At 36.7% G+C, this 17,507-nt stretch overlaps 1 protein-coding gene across 1 annotated transcript; it reads left to right on the forward strand.

Moving 5' to 3' along the window:
* The first annotated feature begins 3,631 nt into the window (after nt 1-3,631).
* LOC145004375 (receptor-like protein kinase BRI1-like 3) lies at nt 3,632-7,733 on the forward strand. Its single transcript, XM_078963273.1, has one exon. It carries the CDS (start codon nt 3,966-3,968, stop codon nt 7,521-7,523), a length of 3,558 nt encoding a protein of 1,185 aa, XP_078819399.1. The 5' UTR covers nt 3,632-3,965; the 3' UTR covers nt 7,524-7,733.
* The last annotated feature ends 9,774 nt before the right edge of the window (nt 7,734-17,507 follow it).

Consider the following 17,507-nt stretch of genomic DNA (forward strand, 5'->3'; position numbering starts at 1 on the left):
CGTATAGGATAAAACTACCACCTAAACTTGAAGGAATACATAACATGCTTGATGTATGTTACTGAGAAAATAGCTCGATGATAAAGTAGATTTGATATAATTAAGTGAGATTCAAAATTATATAAATAAAATGTTTACAGAAGAACCTGATGAAATTATTAACTATAAAACCAACAAGCCAAAAAGAAAGACGATTAATATTGTTCTTATTAACTATTCGTGTGAGATTGCATATAAGAAACCTGGTCTCAATACTTGAGAATTAGCAAATATCGTGGCTTCATTGTCAAGAGGGAGGTATCATTGGAAATTACATCGACTTTGGTCGGTATGGGCTTTAGGTGTCGAAGAGAGAACAAAATGCTTTTGTATTATTTAAATATCCATGATAGGATTTTATTTCCTATAGATTATGTTTTCTATGTTTGTGTGTGTTTCGTTAAATGTAGTCATATGTATATGCGAAAAGAGTATGGTCTAACTTGTTTTTATTATGACGAAGAAGTATTCAAAGTAACATCTATTGAAATGCACCCTTTGTCAACCCGATCCTTATTCCTACTAGTTTCTAATGTAGAGAATATATTATTTTGATCATAATGATGATTAGGGTAAACAAGGTTAATAAGGTAGACGCAGATGGTGTTTATGAGACTGTGGGGCTTGATACGCCCTTAGAGAGCATTCGTGTCTCCATTGATGCCTTTAAGTTAAGGGATGTCGAGTACTTTGATTGAGAACCCAAATTCACCATCCAAGGCATCTATTGACCATGAGTTCGATTGGCTTAAAAGCCTTGGAGATGCTTTTTGATGCATGTAGTGCCAAGCATGCAAGAGTCTTTGAATCTAATCCATATGTGTTGATCTGAGAGGTGGAGTATGATTTGATGATGATTTGTATAAGGACGTAAGATATACTTCACCCTTGTCACCTATGACTGTAACCGAAGAGGGCCACACAGATAATAAGGTTACAAAATTGGAGAACATTTTCGAGAATGATGTGGATGTGATGTTGAAACAGATGAGGGTGCCCGTTCTTCTTGTCACTAAAGGTTATATAGCGGCAGTTCTAACGAGCTCATCAGATTGAAGCCAATGTATGCAAATGTACAGACCATAAGGGAATATAATAACCTTGTTCACCCTGTGAAGATAGTGCATTTTATGGAGCAATTGATTCCCTCACCTATTGATGACTATTTTGTGAAGATATTGTAATCGCAAAAATGCTGCAACTTCTTCGAGTTCAAATCACACAACATGTTGTCATAATGGCATATGTGATTTGGCGTGCATAGCACCTTATTGATGAATAATGTCCATCTATAGCACGAGCAAATTGATTATCCGAAGAAATTGCTAGAGCAAGGGAGTGTTCGCAACGCGGAGGATGCTCAATTGGACCAATCGTCTTGGCATGTCACAAAATGTTAGGATCAGCTCAAATGTGAGGCACATGTTGTCGACGAGGAGCACATGCAAAGAATACCAAGAAGGGGTGTGCTCTAAACTAAAAATACGATGATTAGGAGTTAGGACTGATGTAACAAAATACAACGTTGGGTTAAAGTTAGTGAATTTTTTGTAAGCCAAAACAAAACAAGTATAATTTAGTATTAGTCTATTAGGTTAATGAATTTTTTAGTGTGAACGAATATAATCGAGTATATCTCATATGTTTTATATGTATTTTAGTGATAGGAAAGATGGGTGGGGGCTGGAAATCCAAAGTCATGAGCTCCGTGCCCCGCCACCTCGTGCATCACACGACACACAATAGAGTGATTCTGGTCTACTACTTCGTGCACCTACGCATAAACATATGATTTTGTACCTCTACATCACTACACCCACTATACCATTCAATCATACACTTACATGCTTCCTTCTTTCATTAAACTACAAATTCTAGAAAAAAAGTATATATATTCAATTTCGTTTTATAGTAATAACACCTTTATCAACGAATGAATAACATATTTATAGTTTATTACAGCTAGTAGAATGTAATTATAAAATTTATAAAATATGTTCGTTTTGTCACGCTATAGACTTTATTTAATTAAAAGTAAAGTTTGTATACACCATAATAAAAGTAATATTTGTGATAAATTCAAAGCTTTATAGGATTCCTAACGACAAGAAATAGCACGTACGGCGTCAACATCAACTTTCAGCTACCATTAAAATTTAAAACTCATAAAATCTATAAAATATCACAAGTTTGAATTTAGACTCAAGCCTTAACAAATGTCATAATCAGTTATTTATAGTTAATGTATTATATTAGAGGTTTGTTATGTCATGGTTGGAGGGCGGATTATAATTATTGAACTGGAGCCTAATTTTGTTGAAAAATGTAGAGTGTAATATAAGCTAATGACATCGTGTTTTTTTTTGGGTACCAAATATGTCAACTATGTCTATCCAAAGGCAAATAAAATTATTTAAAACATATTATAATTATCAAATCAACAAAAACACCTATCTAGATATATAGAGATCAGTGATGCACAACAATAGATTTTTGGAAGTTTTACATATTTTAAAATGTTATCAAGCTTTCAACAACTAGTTTGTAAGGTATATCCATTTGAATTTATCATTTTTTTGGCCTTTTATATAAATTTTACATAAAAAGCATGAAGATATACTCTCGATATATATTATGTAGATTGATGATCGAATATTTTCCCAACTATCATCTTTTAAAAGAATGGACACTTTTGTCAATTGTGTTGAAAGCTTGACGCCACCTAAAACAACCCCAACCCTTAAAAAAAGGCCAACCCTACTACTCGTTGTTATGTATTTTTCTTTTCTTTTTCTACGAAAAGCCCCTAAGACGTGGTAGATACCATGTGTTTTAACACTTATAAAAAAGTGGTCCAATTTGGGTGAGGCACATAAAGAGGAAAAGAAATATAATCAAACACAAAGTTTGACTGCACCCCCTTGATTCGTGAAAGCAACCCCATTTCCTCCAAATTCAAGGAGCCATTTCCAATAACCATTAATCTTTATACTTAATGGAACTCATACGTCTTCACTTTTCATAAAGCACGGAATAAATGTTTGGTCCCGTTTAGATGTTTATTATGTACAATACAACAAAACAAAATATAACAATCGTGTACTTTGTTTGTTTGTTAGACATGAACTTGCTTTCGATTTTTTTTTTTTTTTTTTTTTTTTTTTTTTTTTTTTTTTTTTGTATGTACAAAAGACATAATATCTCGTAAAATTTATCCAAACTTATCTGATTCAGTCCAATTCAGATTATTTGTCTGTACAAAAGACATGATGTCTCGTAAAGTTTATCCAAACTTATCTGATTCAGTCCAATTCAGTACAATCCAATATCTCTAACCTTTTACTTATATAATAATTTTTTTTATATATATAGTAGAAGTAGATGTGCATGCGTGCTTGGGTAGAGACATACAAAATGGAATCATGGATAACATGTGAGGAATTAATATAAACATGAATCTAGAACCCCCACAAAGTGTTAAAAACATTTAATAATAATACCTAACAAGTCATAACGGAACCCTTCACCTATAACCAATTTATGTACTAATACGCAGTGTCATTCTGAACAAAGAATCCAACAAAAACCTACCCAAGGTCCAAATTCGACTTTTTAAGGTTTTTTGTTTTTTATTTTTTATTTTTTTTCACCACTCACTACTCAAATACCTACACCTGTACACACCCCCCATCTCCCCCTCTTTTCTTTTTAGTTTTACTGAAGGACCACTACTTTATTTTATTTCATACCTTTTTTTCTTTCTTTCTTTCTCTCTCTATTCTTCTATTCTTTTCACTCCTTATTTTGATCTTAAAGCTTTGCAGTTGATCTTGAAAAAGACAGTCTTTTTTTCTTGTTCATTTGCATGCGTATTTGTTAATGGGTAATGCAGAGAGAAAGTGAAAGAAAGGAATTGAGATTGTAAGATGAAGAGATCGTTTTCGTTTAGCTTTCTGGTTATGGTGACATGTTTTTGTTTTGCTTTGGTTATGTGTCAAGAAGACGATGTTCAGAGATTATTGTCGTTCAAGAAATCGTCGGTTGATTCTGATACAAACGGTGTTTTATCAGACTGGATGTCTGCGTCGACGTCGTCGCCGTGTTCATGGCGGGGGGTGGTTTGTTCGAAAGAGAGCCGCGTCACCGCCGTCAATCTCACCGGTGGATACCTCTCCGGTACACTTAACCTCTCTGATCTCATGTCGATTTCCACTCTTACTGATATTTATTTCGCCGGAAACTATTTCTCCGGGAACCTTTCTTTCTCTTCTTCTTCTTGTTCGCTTCAAACGATTGATTTATCGGCGAATAACTTCTCGGCGACTGTGGACGTTCAGTCGTTGTTTCTGACATGCACCAGCCTTCGTTCTCTAAGCTTATCAAAAAACAAACTTTCCGATTCTTCAGTTTTGTCTGTTTCTCTATCCAACTGTGCGAATATGATCACGCTTAATTTCTCCGGCAATAAGTTCGCCGGAAACCTTCCGAGCACTCTCGCTTCTTGCAAATATCTTTCATCTCTAGACCTTTCCAACAACTGGCTTTCAGGTGATATACCTATTGGTTTTATCCCCAAAGGGCCATTCACTCTTAAATTCCTTGATCTTTCCGGCAACAACCTCACCGGAAAATTCCAAAATCTTGACTTTGGGAGCTGCCAGAATCTTACTGTGATTAATCTTTCTAGAAACGAAATCTCCGGGAGTGGTTTCCCGTTTAGCTTCACAAACTGTCACCTTGTCGAGCGGTTTGACATCAGCCACAATGCTTTACGTATGAAGATTCCGGGGGTGATGATCGGAAGTTTTAAGAGCTTAAAAAGCCTGTCGTTAGCTTACAATCAGTTTTTCGGGGAGATTCCGTCGGAGGTTGGAAACGCTTGCCGCACACTCGAGGAACTTGATCTTTCCGGCAACCAATTAACTGACGCGCTTCCGTCGACGTTCCGTTCATGTGCTTCACTCTCGACGCTCAATCTGGCTCACAATTATCTCTCCGGCGACTTTTTAACGACTGTCGTAAGTTCCATGTCGAGTTTGAAGTATCTATCGGCGTCGTTCAACAACATCACCGGGAATTTACCGATGGCGTTAGCAAACTGTAGTCAGCTTCAAGTCATCGACTTGAGTTCTAATGATTTTACAGGGAACATACCTTCTGAATTCTGTTCAGCAACGACGCCGTTTTCGTCACTCGAGAAGTTACTGTTGGCTAATAATTACCTATCGGGAATTATACCAAGTAATCTCGGAAGCTGTAAAACTTTGCAAACGATTGATCTCAGTTTCAACAGCCTCACCGGCGCAATTCCGTCGGAAATATGGAATCTCCCGATGATTTTGGACGTCGTAATGTGGGCTAATAACCTCACCGGTGAAATCCCGGAGGGAATTTGCGTCAAAGGAGGAAACCTTCAAACGTTGATTTTGAACAACAATCTTATCACAGGGACGCTCCCGAATTCAATCGCGAGTTGCACGAATCTGCTTTGGGTTTCGCTTTCGAACAACAAACTCACCGGAGAAATCCCAAACGGAATCGGGAATTTAATCAATCTCGCTATTCTTCAATTGGGGAACAATTCACTCACCGGCGGCGTTCCGTTAGGGCTTGGGAAGTGTAAAAGCTTGATTTGGCTCGATTTAAATAGTAATTCTCTCGATGGGATGCTCCCGAAAGAACTTGCCGATTCAGCCGGGTTTGTTTCTCCGGGACCGGTCTCCGGGAAACAGTTTGCGTTCGTGAGGAATGAAGGTGGCACCGCCTGTAGATTCGCCGGAGGATTGGTTGAATTTGAAGGAATACGAAAAGAGAGACTCGAAGGGTTTCTGAATTACCATTTTTGTCCATCCACCAGAATCTATTCCGGTTTGACAATGTACAATTACGGAAGTAACGGCAGCATGATCTACCTTGACCTGTCGTACAATCTGTTAACCGGAAGTATTCCTGAAAGCTATGGTTCCTTAAGCTACTTGCAGGTTTTGGATTTGAAGAACAATAATCTCACCGGAGATATTCCATCCAGTCTTGGGAACTTAAAAACAGCTCTTCTTCTCGATCTTTCTCATAATTCTCTGCAAGGATTCATCCCGGGATCATTAGGAGGTCTCTCGTTTCTCAACGACTTCGACGTGTCAAACAACAATCTCACCGGCCCGATCCCTGCCGGCGGACAGCTCACCACTTTCCCGGCGGAGAAATACCAGAACAATTCCGGTCTCTGTGGGTTGCCATTGATTCCTTGCGGTTCCGTAAACGGCCATTCCGGTGTTAAACATGGACGAAAGAGAACAGCCTCCATGGCCACAGGAGTGGTGGTCGGGATTTTGGTGTCTCTTATATGCATCATGATCCTTACATTTATTCTATTCAAAATGAAACGATACCAAAAGAAGGTGGAAACGCGAGATAAATACATCGAAAGCCTGTCGACTTCCGGAAGCAGCAGCTGGAAACTCTCCGGTGTTCCAGAACCTTTAAGCATCAACATCGCCACCTTCGAGAAGCCATTGAGAAAATTAACATTCGGCCATTTACTCGAAGCTACAAACGGTTTCAGCGCCGACACATTAATCGGCTCCGGTGGGTTTGGGGACGTTTACAAAGCCCAATTAAAAGACGGAAGTGTCGTCGCCATTAAAAAGCTTATACACGTCACAAGTCAAGGAGATAGAGAATTCATGGCGGAAATGGAAACAATCGGGAAAATCAAACATCGTAATCTGGTTCCTTTATTAGGGTACTGTAAAATCGGAGAAGAACGACTTTTGGTTTACGAGTACATGAAATGGGGAAGTTTAGAAGCTGTTCTTCACGATCGAGTCAAAGGTGGTGGTTGTGTTCCAATTCTAAATTGGGGATCGAGAAAGAAGATAGCTATTGGATCAGCAAGAGGGTTAGCGTTTCTTCACCATAGCTGTATACCTCATATTATTCATCGTGATATGAAATCCTCCAATGTTCTTCTCGATGAAGATTTTGAAGCTAGGGTTTCAGATTTTGGAATGGCGAGACTTGTGAACGCGTTAGACACTCATTTAAGTGTGAGTACACTCGCCGGAACTCCAGGATATGTCCCGCCGGAATACTACCAGAGTTTCCGGTGTACTGCAAAAGGAGATGTTTACAGCTATGGAGTTGTGCTTCTAGAGCTTCTCTCCGGGAAGAAACCGATTGATACAATGGAGTTTGGTGATGATAATAACCTCGTTGGATGGGCGAAACAGTTGCAGAGAGAAAGAAGAATACGTGATATTTTGGATCCTGAATTGTTATCGGATAAATCATGTGAATCTGAATTGTTTCATTGTTTGAAGATTTCGTTTCAGTGTGTTGATGATAAGTCATGGAGAAGGCCGACAATGATTCAGGTGATGGCGATGTTTAAAGAGTTGCAGGAAGATTCAGGGAGTGATATTCTTGATGGAATGTCAATGAAAAGTTCAGTAATTGATGAATCTCAAGAGAAAGATCACAACTGAGCCTTCGTTTTTACTCCAAAGCATTTGAGATTTGTCTTCCTTTTATGCTTCTTAAATCTGTTTTCTGTCAAAATTTTGGTAATTGATGAAATGTTGCAAATTTGTTCTTTGTATATGTTATGTGAATATTTGATGAAATGTTAAGAATTCAACGAGAACATTTCTCAAAGTGTATAGTTTTTTGTAAATAAGTCAGCAAAACTTTGTCTTTATGGGTGTGATAAATCAAAATCCTACAAATCCTGTCACCTTTTGTCGTTTCTTTTTAATTTAATGAGCTTAACGAGTTCAGCTCTTAATATTGACATTATGTGGAACATGTTTAGATTGTTAATGTTGATTAGTCATAGGTTGTTTGATATGCCTTCTACCGGTTTTAGTAAGAGGTTGAGTCTAATTCAGTTAAATTCAAATTGTTTCATATCACAATTAGAAACGTCTGATTCAGTCTTATGGCATCTAATATACAGGTCTGATAACATATTAAGTTTGATTCAGTCTTATAGCATCTGGTATACGGGTATAACGTATTAAGTTTGATCCAATCAATAATTATCAAACAATCTCTTATACATAAGTTTACCAAGACTTAAGAAAAGTACTATCAAAGGGTTCCCTTAAATAAAAATCCCCTTTTGTGTGATATGAGTACAAATTAGAAGAAGAGCAACTGTGGTAATCAATGATAAAAGTTAAAGATGATTTTTTTGGGGGTTTGGAATAAAATGAATTGTTTGATGTTCTCAATCTTTTTATTTGTCTTGGATCTAGGGAAATGTCACTTTTAAATCGTTTTATGTGAATACTTTTTAGCCATGTTGTATGTATCATCATTACACATTGTTGGATTAGAGTGTAATTTTTCTTACTTAAGACGTGGTTTGATTGATTATATTCTACTTGTTGTAGCACTATGCCCTTTAATCCGGTTTCGCTAATCATGCTACATGTTTGACGAAATTTCCTATTGGAGAAGTGGGACCCAATCCCTTTTTCTAAAGGCATAAGGATCTACACAATTTTAAGTTGATCCTAGACATAAAAACTTACAATCAACGCATGTAATTATATTTTCTTTAATTAACAAGTTTAAATAACTTTACTCTCGCTAGGGACAATTCATTTTATTTTTTTACCAATACTACACATGTACTTACATTTCTTTACCATTAATAACAATGTATTTTCTGTTAATGTTCCATCTCTCCATGAGGAATATATGCAAGTATGGCTATTATGGATAAAAATTAAAAAGTACATTACTATGATGAAACCCCACCTAAAAATTATGAGTTTAAAGATTAAAGATCCATGCAAAGAAGCTAAATGTGGAAATACTAATCTTGATTGATAGTAATGAAAAGTTACTTGAGGCCCAAGTTGTGAATTTTGAAGGGGGTTTAAGCACAATCAAAGGTGGTTGTGGTTGTGATGTTGATGGTGGACCAATGGTGGTGGTGGTGATGATGATTGAGCATCATACTTAAAATCCCTTTAATGGTAGTGGGTTTTGTTCTTTAACTTTTAAAGATTTCATCTATGCAAGAAAAGCATTTCAGCCTTTTGGAAAATATCTTTATCTTATAACCCAACAATTTTCTTTAAAAATTCTAATCATAAGCATCAATTTTTGAAGATAATTACAGAATGAGAAAAATTAAAGTTTAAAGCATGTAAAGAGTAAGTTGACTTTTTAGTGACACTTCTGTACAAGTTTTGGAATATGGAATTCTAAAAAGAGAAAGAAAGGGGGGTCTGGCATGCTTTGTTACACAAAAAAAAATGGTCAAACTATCTTTTTGACTAGAATAGATTGATCCAAAAATAAAACAGGAGTAAAGTGTAGTGGTCATAGGATTTAAAGACTAATAATAATAATATAGTGTGCATGGGTGGTGAAAATGACAATTTCCTTTCCATTTGCAATCAATATTTACTAAGCATTATTAAAAACTGGTTCTAAAAGTTGGCTCGATCTTTAAAATAGTATTGTTAATTAATTAATACTACATAATAATATGTAATAAGTATGACAGCTATAAAAATGCACTCATAATAACACATGTAACATACACACCATAATAAACATGGAAGCTCAATAATGAAAAGTCTAAATGCAATGGTGCCTTGTAAGTTATAACCACGTAACATTCATCTTTATCACATATTTCTGAAACTAATAGACCACTAAGTAAAAAGTAGCATCCCTCTAAGTGGACTCATTCAACTAATAATAGTTATTCAAAAACTACATACGTAGTTGGGATTGAACTTCAACATCCTCTTATGGAAATGGAATCCCTAAAAGTTAACTTATTGTTTCCTTTTAATAGAATTATTTGTTTTCTTAATTGTTAACAGTCATTGAAATATAGAGAATATGTTGAAAGTTTGAGATTGAACACTCTGAATGAATCATAGATTAATAACAAGGATTGTTTATATAAGTTCTGGGGATTCAACCAGAGGAATCCATTCATTTCTGCTTCTAATTGAGGTATAATCATTCAGTAACATAATCTGGATCTAGAGATTATAGAACTATTTTAGCTAAAAAGCTTTCAGGGTTTCGGATCTAGGGCTTATTTTGCTACGCGTTTAGGGGAATGAATAACAGGAATATAACATCAAACAATCTACAATATAAATGCAACTAATACGACGATTAACGTAGAAAATGACTTTGATGCTGTAATAAAAACCTGATTGGACAGATTTTAATGAGTAGCGGCCATTCTCTCTCTGCTCCGAGAATTTCCCACGGCCGAGGACGGAGGAGAGGTGGAGTGCAAAACAAGACAATCATCGCCGAATCAAATGAAGATTATCTGAAGAAACTTTTGCGTTAACGTCTGGTTTGCGTGATTCGACAAACGAAGTTGTAAATTTGAATTTTGAGGAAAAATATTGGCGCCAGATCTTTCTGATTTAAGAACCTTATGATCCTTTTGTTTTCCTATATGAATGAAATAAGTCCCTCTTCTATGTTTCTGAACACATAGAGTCATTTTGTATTAATCGTATTAACCAAATTCAACAAAGCACAAAAAATTAAAGCAAGTCCCCTCATATGTGCCATAAAACTACTGCCCCACATCAACTAAAAGAAGACCAAAACCTAATTTTTATATGAGTAAATTAAACAAATCCTTCTTCGTCCATACTATTACAGTGTATGCATACAAGATGTATCGGTCAAAATGCACGTTCAGTTTCTATTTTTAAAAACTAATTTGGACCATCCCTTAAAACGTAGAAAATTACACGTTTAATCCCTAACAACATAAAATGACTATATTGACTTTTCCAAATTCTTTTTCATTTATTTTTAATGCTTTTTCTAATTTTAATTATTAAAAAATATTTTAATTTAATTTGTTTATTTATTGTTAATTAATTTTTTTTAGAAAACATACACATTCTCTCCCACCCCATTAAAAATACTCTCACCCCTCTTTCTCCCTTATCTCCATCACAAACCATCAGTCACCACCATCCATCGGAAACCACCGTCCAATGCCGCAAAATCCACTTCCCTCCGTCGGCTACAACAAGAAGCTATCGTCTCTCTCTCTCTCTCTCTCTCTCTCTCTCTCTATATATATATATATATATATATATATATATATATCACACAGACAACCAACATAATCATTGCATCTTTTAAAAGCCTAATCTCCGACGACCAACACCATCATCCGATTCCTTAACGTCATCGTCGGAGATTTAGTGAAAAATCTCAAAAATACAGTCCAAAAATTTCGTTTTTAAATCATTATTAAACCCATAAATATCATCGCCATAGTATAAAATCATAAACCATGTGTCTCAAAATATTATAATATTTGTCAACATATCAAAATCTCATATCAGATATCAGAGTAAATCTCTCAGGCTAGAAACTTGTGGTGTGTGTCATGTGATCATCCCGAGCCCTTCCCTTTGCTAGCTGAAGTACCTGAAACCAAACTGAAAACTATAAGCACCAAGCTTAGTGAGCTCCCCCAAACTACCACATACCATACACATATATCATATAACAAATAACACCAACATGGGACACCGCCCAGCTGCATCGGGACAAACCCGACATCGGCTTACCTGACATCGGACTCCTGCCCGACATCGGGCTCACCTCGACATCAAACCACGTCTAGCATCGGGCTCACCCCGACATTGGGTTTGCCCCAACATCGGGCTTACCCCGGAACATACACAACATATCATATATCATAAACACATAACATAAGCGTATAGCATACATCGGGCTTACCCCGGCATCAGACCGAAGCCCGGAACACATAACAGCTAACATATAAGCTAACATGCATCAGGCTTGCCCCGACATTAGGCTTACCCCGAAACACATAACACATAATAGATACATTAACATACATCGGGCTTGCCCTGGAACGCATAACACATAACATGCATGAATCACAAGGACATCAAGCACACATATACTCTTCTCGAGACCGCCTCGACATCGGACCGTAGTCCAGAACTACTAACAACTAAACGGGCCATCATTTTGGCCTTAGACCTGTTCCTACTAGAAGAGGACTCACCTCTCAAACCGGATGCTAAACTCGTGCGTGAGGAATCTCTGCTGGCTGCTCCCACGACTCCCCTGCTAGCTCTATACAATATTACTTAGTTAGAAAACTAAAAATCCATCTAAGGGTAAAATGACCATTTTACCCCCAATCAAAGTCCATACTCTAGTCAAAGTCAACATTCTGGGTTGACCAACTCGTTGATTCAACCTTCCACTCACTGAGTTCTATAACTCATAAATCCTGGAATCGCGACTTAACTCGCGGAGTCGCTCCATCGACTCATCGAGTCCTATCGAGTTGCTCAGTCGCGACTTGGCTAATCTACTCGTCGAGTTCTACTATAAACTGGAATCGGGACAACACGACTCGACTCGTCGAGTTCCCTCATGGACTCAACGAGTCCTTTTGTCAGATTGGCCATCTTAACATATTAAGCCCTTGTTCTTTAGATCTATAATCCATACTTCACTTGTTCATTGGGAATGACCTTTCTAAGGGTAAAGTTTCCAACTTTACCCGTTGATAACTATTTTTGAAGGGTTTAGCTAAAACCCTAATTTCTTTACGACATGGATCTTGTCCAAAAAACCCTAGAATCTCAAATCCACGCATACAAACCTAGATCTAGGGCCTAGCTATCAGATAACCACGAAAAGTCTCAAGCTTTCTTCAATGCATGGCCTTTTTGAGCTCAAAAGGCCATAAATACGTCTTTAGCACTTGCATGGGGGCTCTAAGGACATAAAGTTTGCACCTTTATGTCTTCATATCCCCTCTAGACACTAGATCTGGAAGAGTAACTCTTGGGTCGATCCTTACCTACAAGCTAGCACATCTTGGACCAAAACCCACATAAAGAGGTCATAAATAGATCTAAGAAGAGAATGATCAATTTTAAAGCTTTATTACCAGAAAATGTAGCTGAAGGGATGAAACTTCTGGATCTATTGTTTCTATCTTGAGTCCTCTAACTTTTTCTTCTTCCATAAGCTTCAAAAGGCACAAATAACACTCAAAATGGCAAGAAATAGCTCAAGATCACTCTAGATGGATTAGGGTTTTGAGATTAGGGTTTTGAGGTGATAGAGGTTGGGATGGAGGCCATATATGATGCTTAAATATGGTGCAAACCCTAAATATTAGGGTTTCATCCAGCCCATCCTACTCGTCGAGTAACTCACTTAAAACTCGCGCATATATTGCCTTCTACTCGACGAGTTAGGACCATCAATTCGTCGAGTAGCCCTTCTAAAATGAATAAATAAATGAATTAAGTGCATACCAGGAACCAGGCGTTACATTTAGACCACCAAAAAGCAGAACCTGTATTTTTTCCCTCTATTTACTTGATTTTTGTGACTCTCTTCACCATATCTACACAACTACCACCTCAAATCCAGGGTTGCGACGGATAAAGAACAGATGTGTCGTCTTCAACAGGTAAAGAAGAGATTTGTTGGGATCAATGGCGCTACAGTCTTAAATGAAGTTATGATCTTCAAGTGGTGATGACGGCGCTAGGGTTTCAATTGAAGATCAGGGGGATCAGAGGAAGAGAAACCGATGGGGTGATGCTATTTCTGAAGTGGTCCATATCTCCGATGGAGGTGGTACTCATCGGATGTGAACAGTGAAATGGAAAGATGTTTTGGTTCGGCTATTAAGATGGTTTCCGATGGTGGTTGTCAACAAGTCTCGGTGGTGTTTCATTTCCAATGGTGGTGCAGCCGGTTCTCGATAGTGGTGGTGGTTAAATATTCTTTAACAAAAAACTAAAAAAGAGTAGTATATGAAATAAGAAATATAAAAAATAAATTGAAAAGTAATTAAAATGTTTTTTAATAATTAAAATTAATCAAAAGTATAAAAAATAAATTGAAAAGGGAATTATAGTCATTTAATTTCTTTAAAGGGATGAAGCGTGTAAATTTAAACTAATGAGGGATTAGACGTGCAACTTTTAACCAAACGAAGGACGGTCTGAGTTAATTTTTAAAAATAGGGATTGAACGTGCCTTTTGGCACATTAGACGAGGGACGTAATTTACTCTTTTTATATCTGAAAGCACACCAAAAAGCATCATACAAAAACAACCAAATGATAAGTGATTTCAATATCTACAAATGACATTTAAGGTAAAAAAATCAATAAAAACCCCATAATGCCTAAACTCCTACAAACTACACCAATCTTGTCTCATGGTTCTCTAAACGGCAACAAGTTATGTCCCAACCAGTGGTTGAAGCCGAGTACCAATGCACTGTCGAGTCTTCGTGGCTCCGAAGCCTCCTTCGTAAACTTCATGTTTCTCTTTGATCAACAACATTGATGTACGTGATGTGTCGAGTCTTCATCACTCCGAAGTCTTCTTCATAAACTTCATGTTTTTCTTCGATCAGGAACATCGGTGTATGTGACAATTTCTAACAAACGACAACAAGTTGTGTCCCGATCAAGTGTTGAATCCAAATACCAATGTAGCATCGAGTCTTCGTGGCTCTGAAACCTCCTTCGTAAACTTCATGTTTCTCTTTGATCAGCAACATTGGTGTACGTGACAACTTCTAACAATATGAACAAAATGTAGAGAGGGAACGATTTGATTGTAATCTATTGCTTGTTATTGATGACATAGCTTTCTATATATAATACAAAAGTATGTTTCTATTCTGTAACTATTTCTAACTAACAATAATATAACATACTGACTAACTAACTAAATCATAACAATTTCTTCCACGTGCTTGAATCTTAGCATTATCCCCTCAAGTTAGACCTTGGTGTATATTTAAGGTCTAATATAGTTAAAAGATTTTGAAATTGTGGAACATAGAATGCCTTTATGAACAAGTTTGCAACTTGTTGCTTTGTTGATATATGAAAGACCCCAACTTTCGTATTTTTTTTTAAAGACCCAAACTTTCATATTTCACATTATCATTACTCCAAAACATGCTATTTGCATATTCATAAAAGCAATATTTTACATTGATATAAAGGATTTACAAACTATTGGATACAAACTTTCTATTACAAAGTGTTATATATATTACATAACTACCCAGGATATTGTAATTTATACAAACATAAAAAGTAGTACAAAAGTACTATTACAAACTATTCTACATCTTTCAATAGTATGTAAACATACTAGTTTTTTATTACCTGCAATTGTTAAACATTGATAGGGTAAGCGGTGACGCTTAGTGAGTTCAAAAATAGATAGAATATAATGTTATGCTGTATATATATATATATATATATATATATATATATATATATATATATATATATATATATATATATATATATATACTTTAATGTGGCAAAGCAAAGAGGAACAACAAGATGTATGTGAGATCATGTGACAAGCGTTCATATCAATCAAAGACATTATTCAAAGATATTCTTTTCAATTCTTGATATACATCAATAAAGCTTTGGCCCAAATGGCATAGATGACATGCAATTTCTGATTAACATCTTGTTAGATTTCAGGCTTATAGTCATGTCTAACCATTTGCCAATGCCATAGAATAGAAGTCATTCTCTTACAGAGACATGCTCTACATAGACAGAGGCTACGTACCAGTACCGATGTGAATCTAAGTCCTTTCACTGATCACATGGTCAAAGGTATTACAATTGCTATAAACATAGCAGATAACACGAGAAAATAACTCAAAATGATAATACTGAAAAGCACATAGCACATGTAACACATAACATACAATTGCTCCTATATATTGAACTCACCTTAAGTTAACCGGGGGTTAAAATGGTAATTTGGACAACACTTCGGCTTTAAATATGCCTTTCTATGTTGAAAACTGGGAGTTTGATTGAAAACCGGGCTCTGCGAAGGTAGGGCTTCAAAACCGAAAAGATAAATTTTTCGGGCTTCTCGGGGGTCTCGGGACGTGTTTTGGGTGCTAAAATTGATTTCGGGGCTTCGGGGAAAGTTAATATGAAGAAAATATGGGAAGAGGGGCTAAAAGTGTCAAATTTTCAAAGTTAGTCGGAAGATCACGCAACTTCCTTATATAGGGTCGAGGTTCGGAAGTCGGATAAGAAGCGAAGCTCGGTGGCAGCAGCAGAGCGAAGCAGGTGGTGCGAGAGGGGAGGCTCGGATGCGAGGTTCGGCTGCGAGGCTGGTAGGCGCGACGTGGAGGTGCGAGACTCGGACACAAGAGCGAGGCGCGTCGGAAGCCAGTTGGATCGCACTTCGGTCGAATCGCTGAGTGGCACGCGTCAGACTCCGGAATCAAGCAGCGAGGCAGTTCGGTCTAGGCCACGTCTCCGGTGACGCACCTGCTTCGTGCGGGGTGACGTGGCCGGTTACTATTCATGCGAAAATTTTCGATTTTCGTGCCCCGAACTTCTAAAATCCATAACTTTCGCATACGAGCTCCGTTTTTTACGTTCTTTATATGCACGCGTAGCTAGAATTACGCTCTACAACTTTCGTTCAGACTTCATTGGCTAATTTTGACTTTAATTTTAGTATTTATATTTTTAACAGACCGGGACAGGAAAATCCGTTAAAAATTCATAACTTCTTCATCCGACATCCGTTTTCGTCAGACTTTTTACCGTTGTACTACATATGACGAGACCTTTGATACTCGTTTAGGATGTATCGGTAAAATATCACTCGATCTAAAATTCGAGTTTTTAGCTGTCTACTGCTAAGTTGAAACTTCGAAAAATCATAACTTCCTCATACGAAGTCAGATTTTGGCGTTCTTTTTATCGAATTTCTCGGTTTAACGAATACTACGACTTTCATTTAGATTACTAAAGCTAAAAAGTAGTTTATCAAAAACTCACTTTTTACGTCATTCGGCGTCGTGCCGGTTTTGTCGCGGATCTTCGGTTGGTCATAACTTCTTTGTTATAACTCGGATTTTGACGAGGTTTTCGCCTACAAATTTCTAACGAGATTCTCTACAACATCAAATAATAAAATTTAACTTATTTAAAATTTCATATTTTCGCTAAATTTCACTATTTGGCTTTTAATTGGAATCTCATAAGACTTCCAATATTTTTTGAGTGATTCTAAACATAGTTTTACTTCATTTCTAGTAAAAACCATCTGTTACAACTTAACACTCAATTTTACATAATATTTCACAATTTTATTCATTACAAAACACGATTTTAAAACGTGTATGTTACAATATAAGCTTTGGAAAAACAAAATCAAGTTTATATTGGTCTCTTACCAAATAGCTGTCGATCTTTGGATGCCTTGTTCTTTCATGAAATATTGGACTTTTTGTAATGTGTATTGCAGCTTTGTTATCACACCACAATACAGCAAGAATCTTCATCTTAACTTTAAGTCTCTTATGATGTAGTTGATCCATAATAGTTCACACACAGTAACAGCAAGAGTCTTGTATTCTACTTCAAATGATG

Source organism: Lactuca saligna, chromosome 7 (genome assembly GCF_052625555.1).
Source record: "Lactuca saligna cultivar CGN05327 chromosome 7, ASM5262555v1, whole genome shotgun sequence".
Taxonomy (NCBI): domain Eukaryota; kingdom Viridiplantae; phylum Streptophyta; class Magnoliopsida; order Asterales; family Asteraceae; genus Lactuca; species Lactuca saligna.

Bases quoted from the DNA above. Each gene is read 5' to 3' on its own strand.
- LOC145004375 (XM_078963273.1), top strand. From the start codon at position 3,966: ATGAAGAGATCGTTTTCGTTTAGCTTTCTGGTTATGGTGACATGTTTT.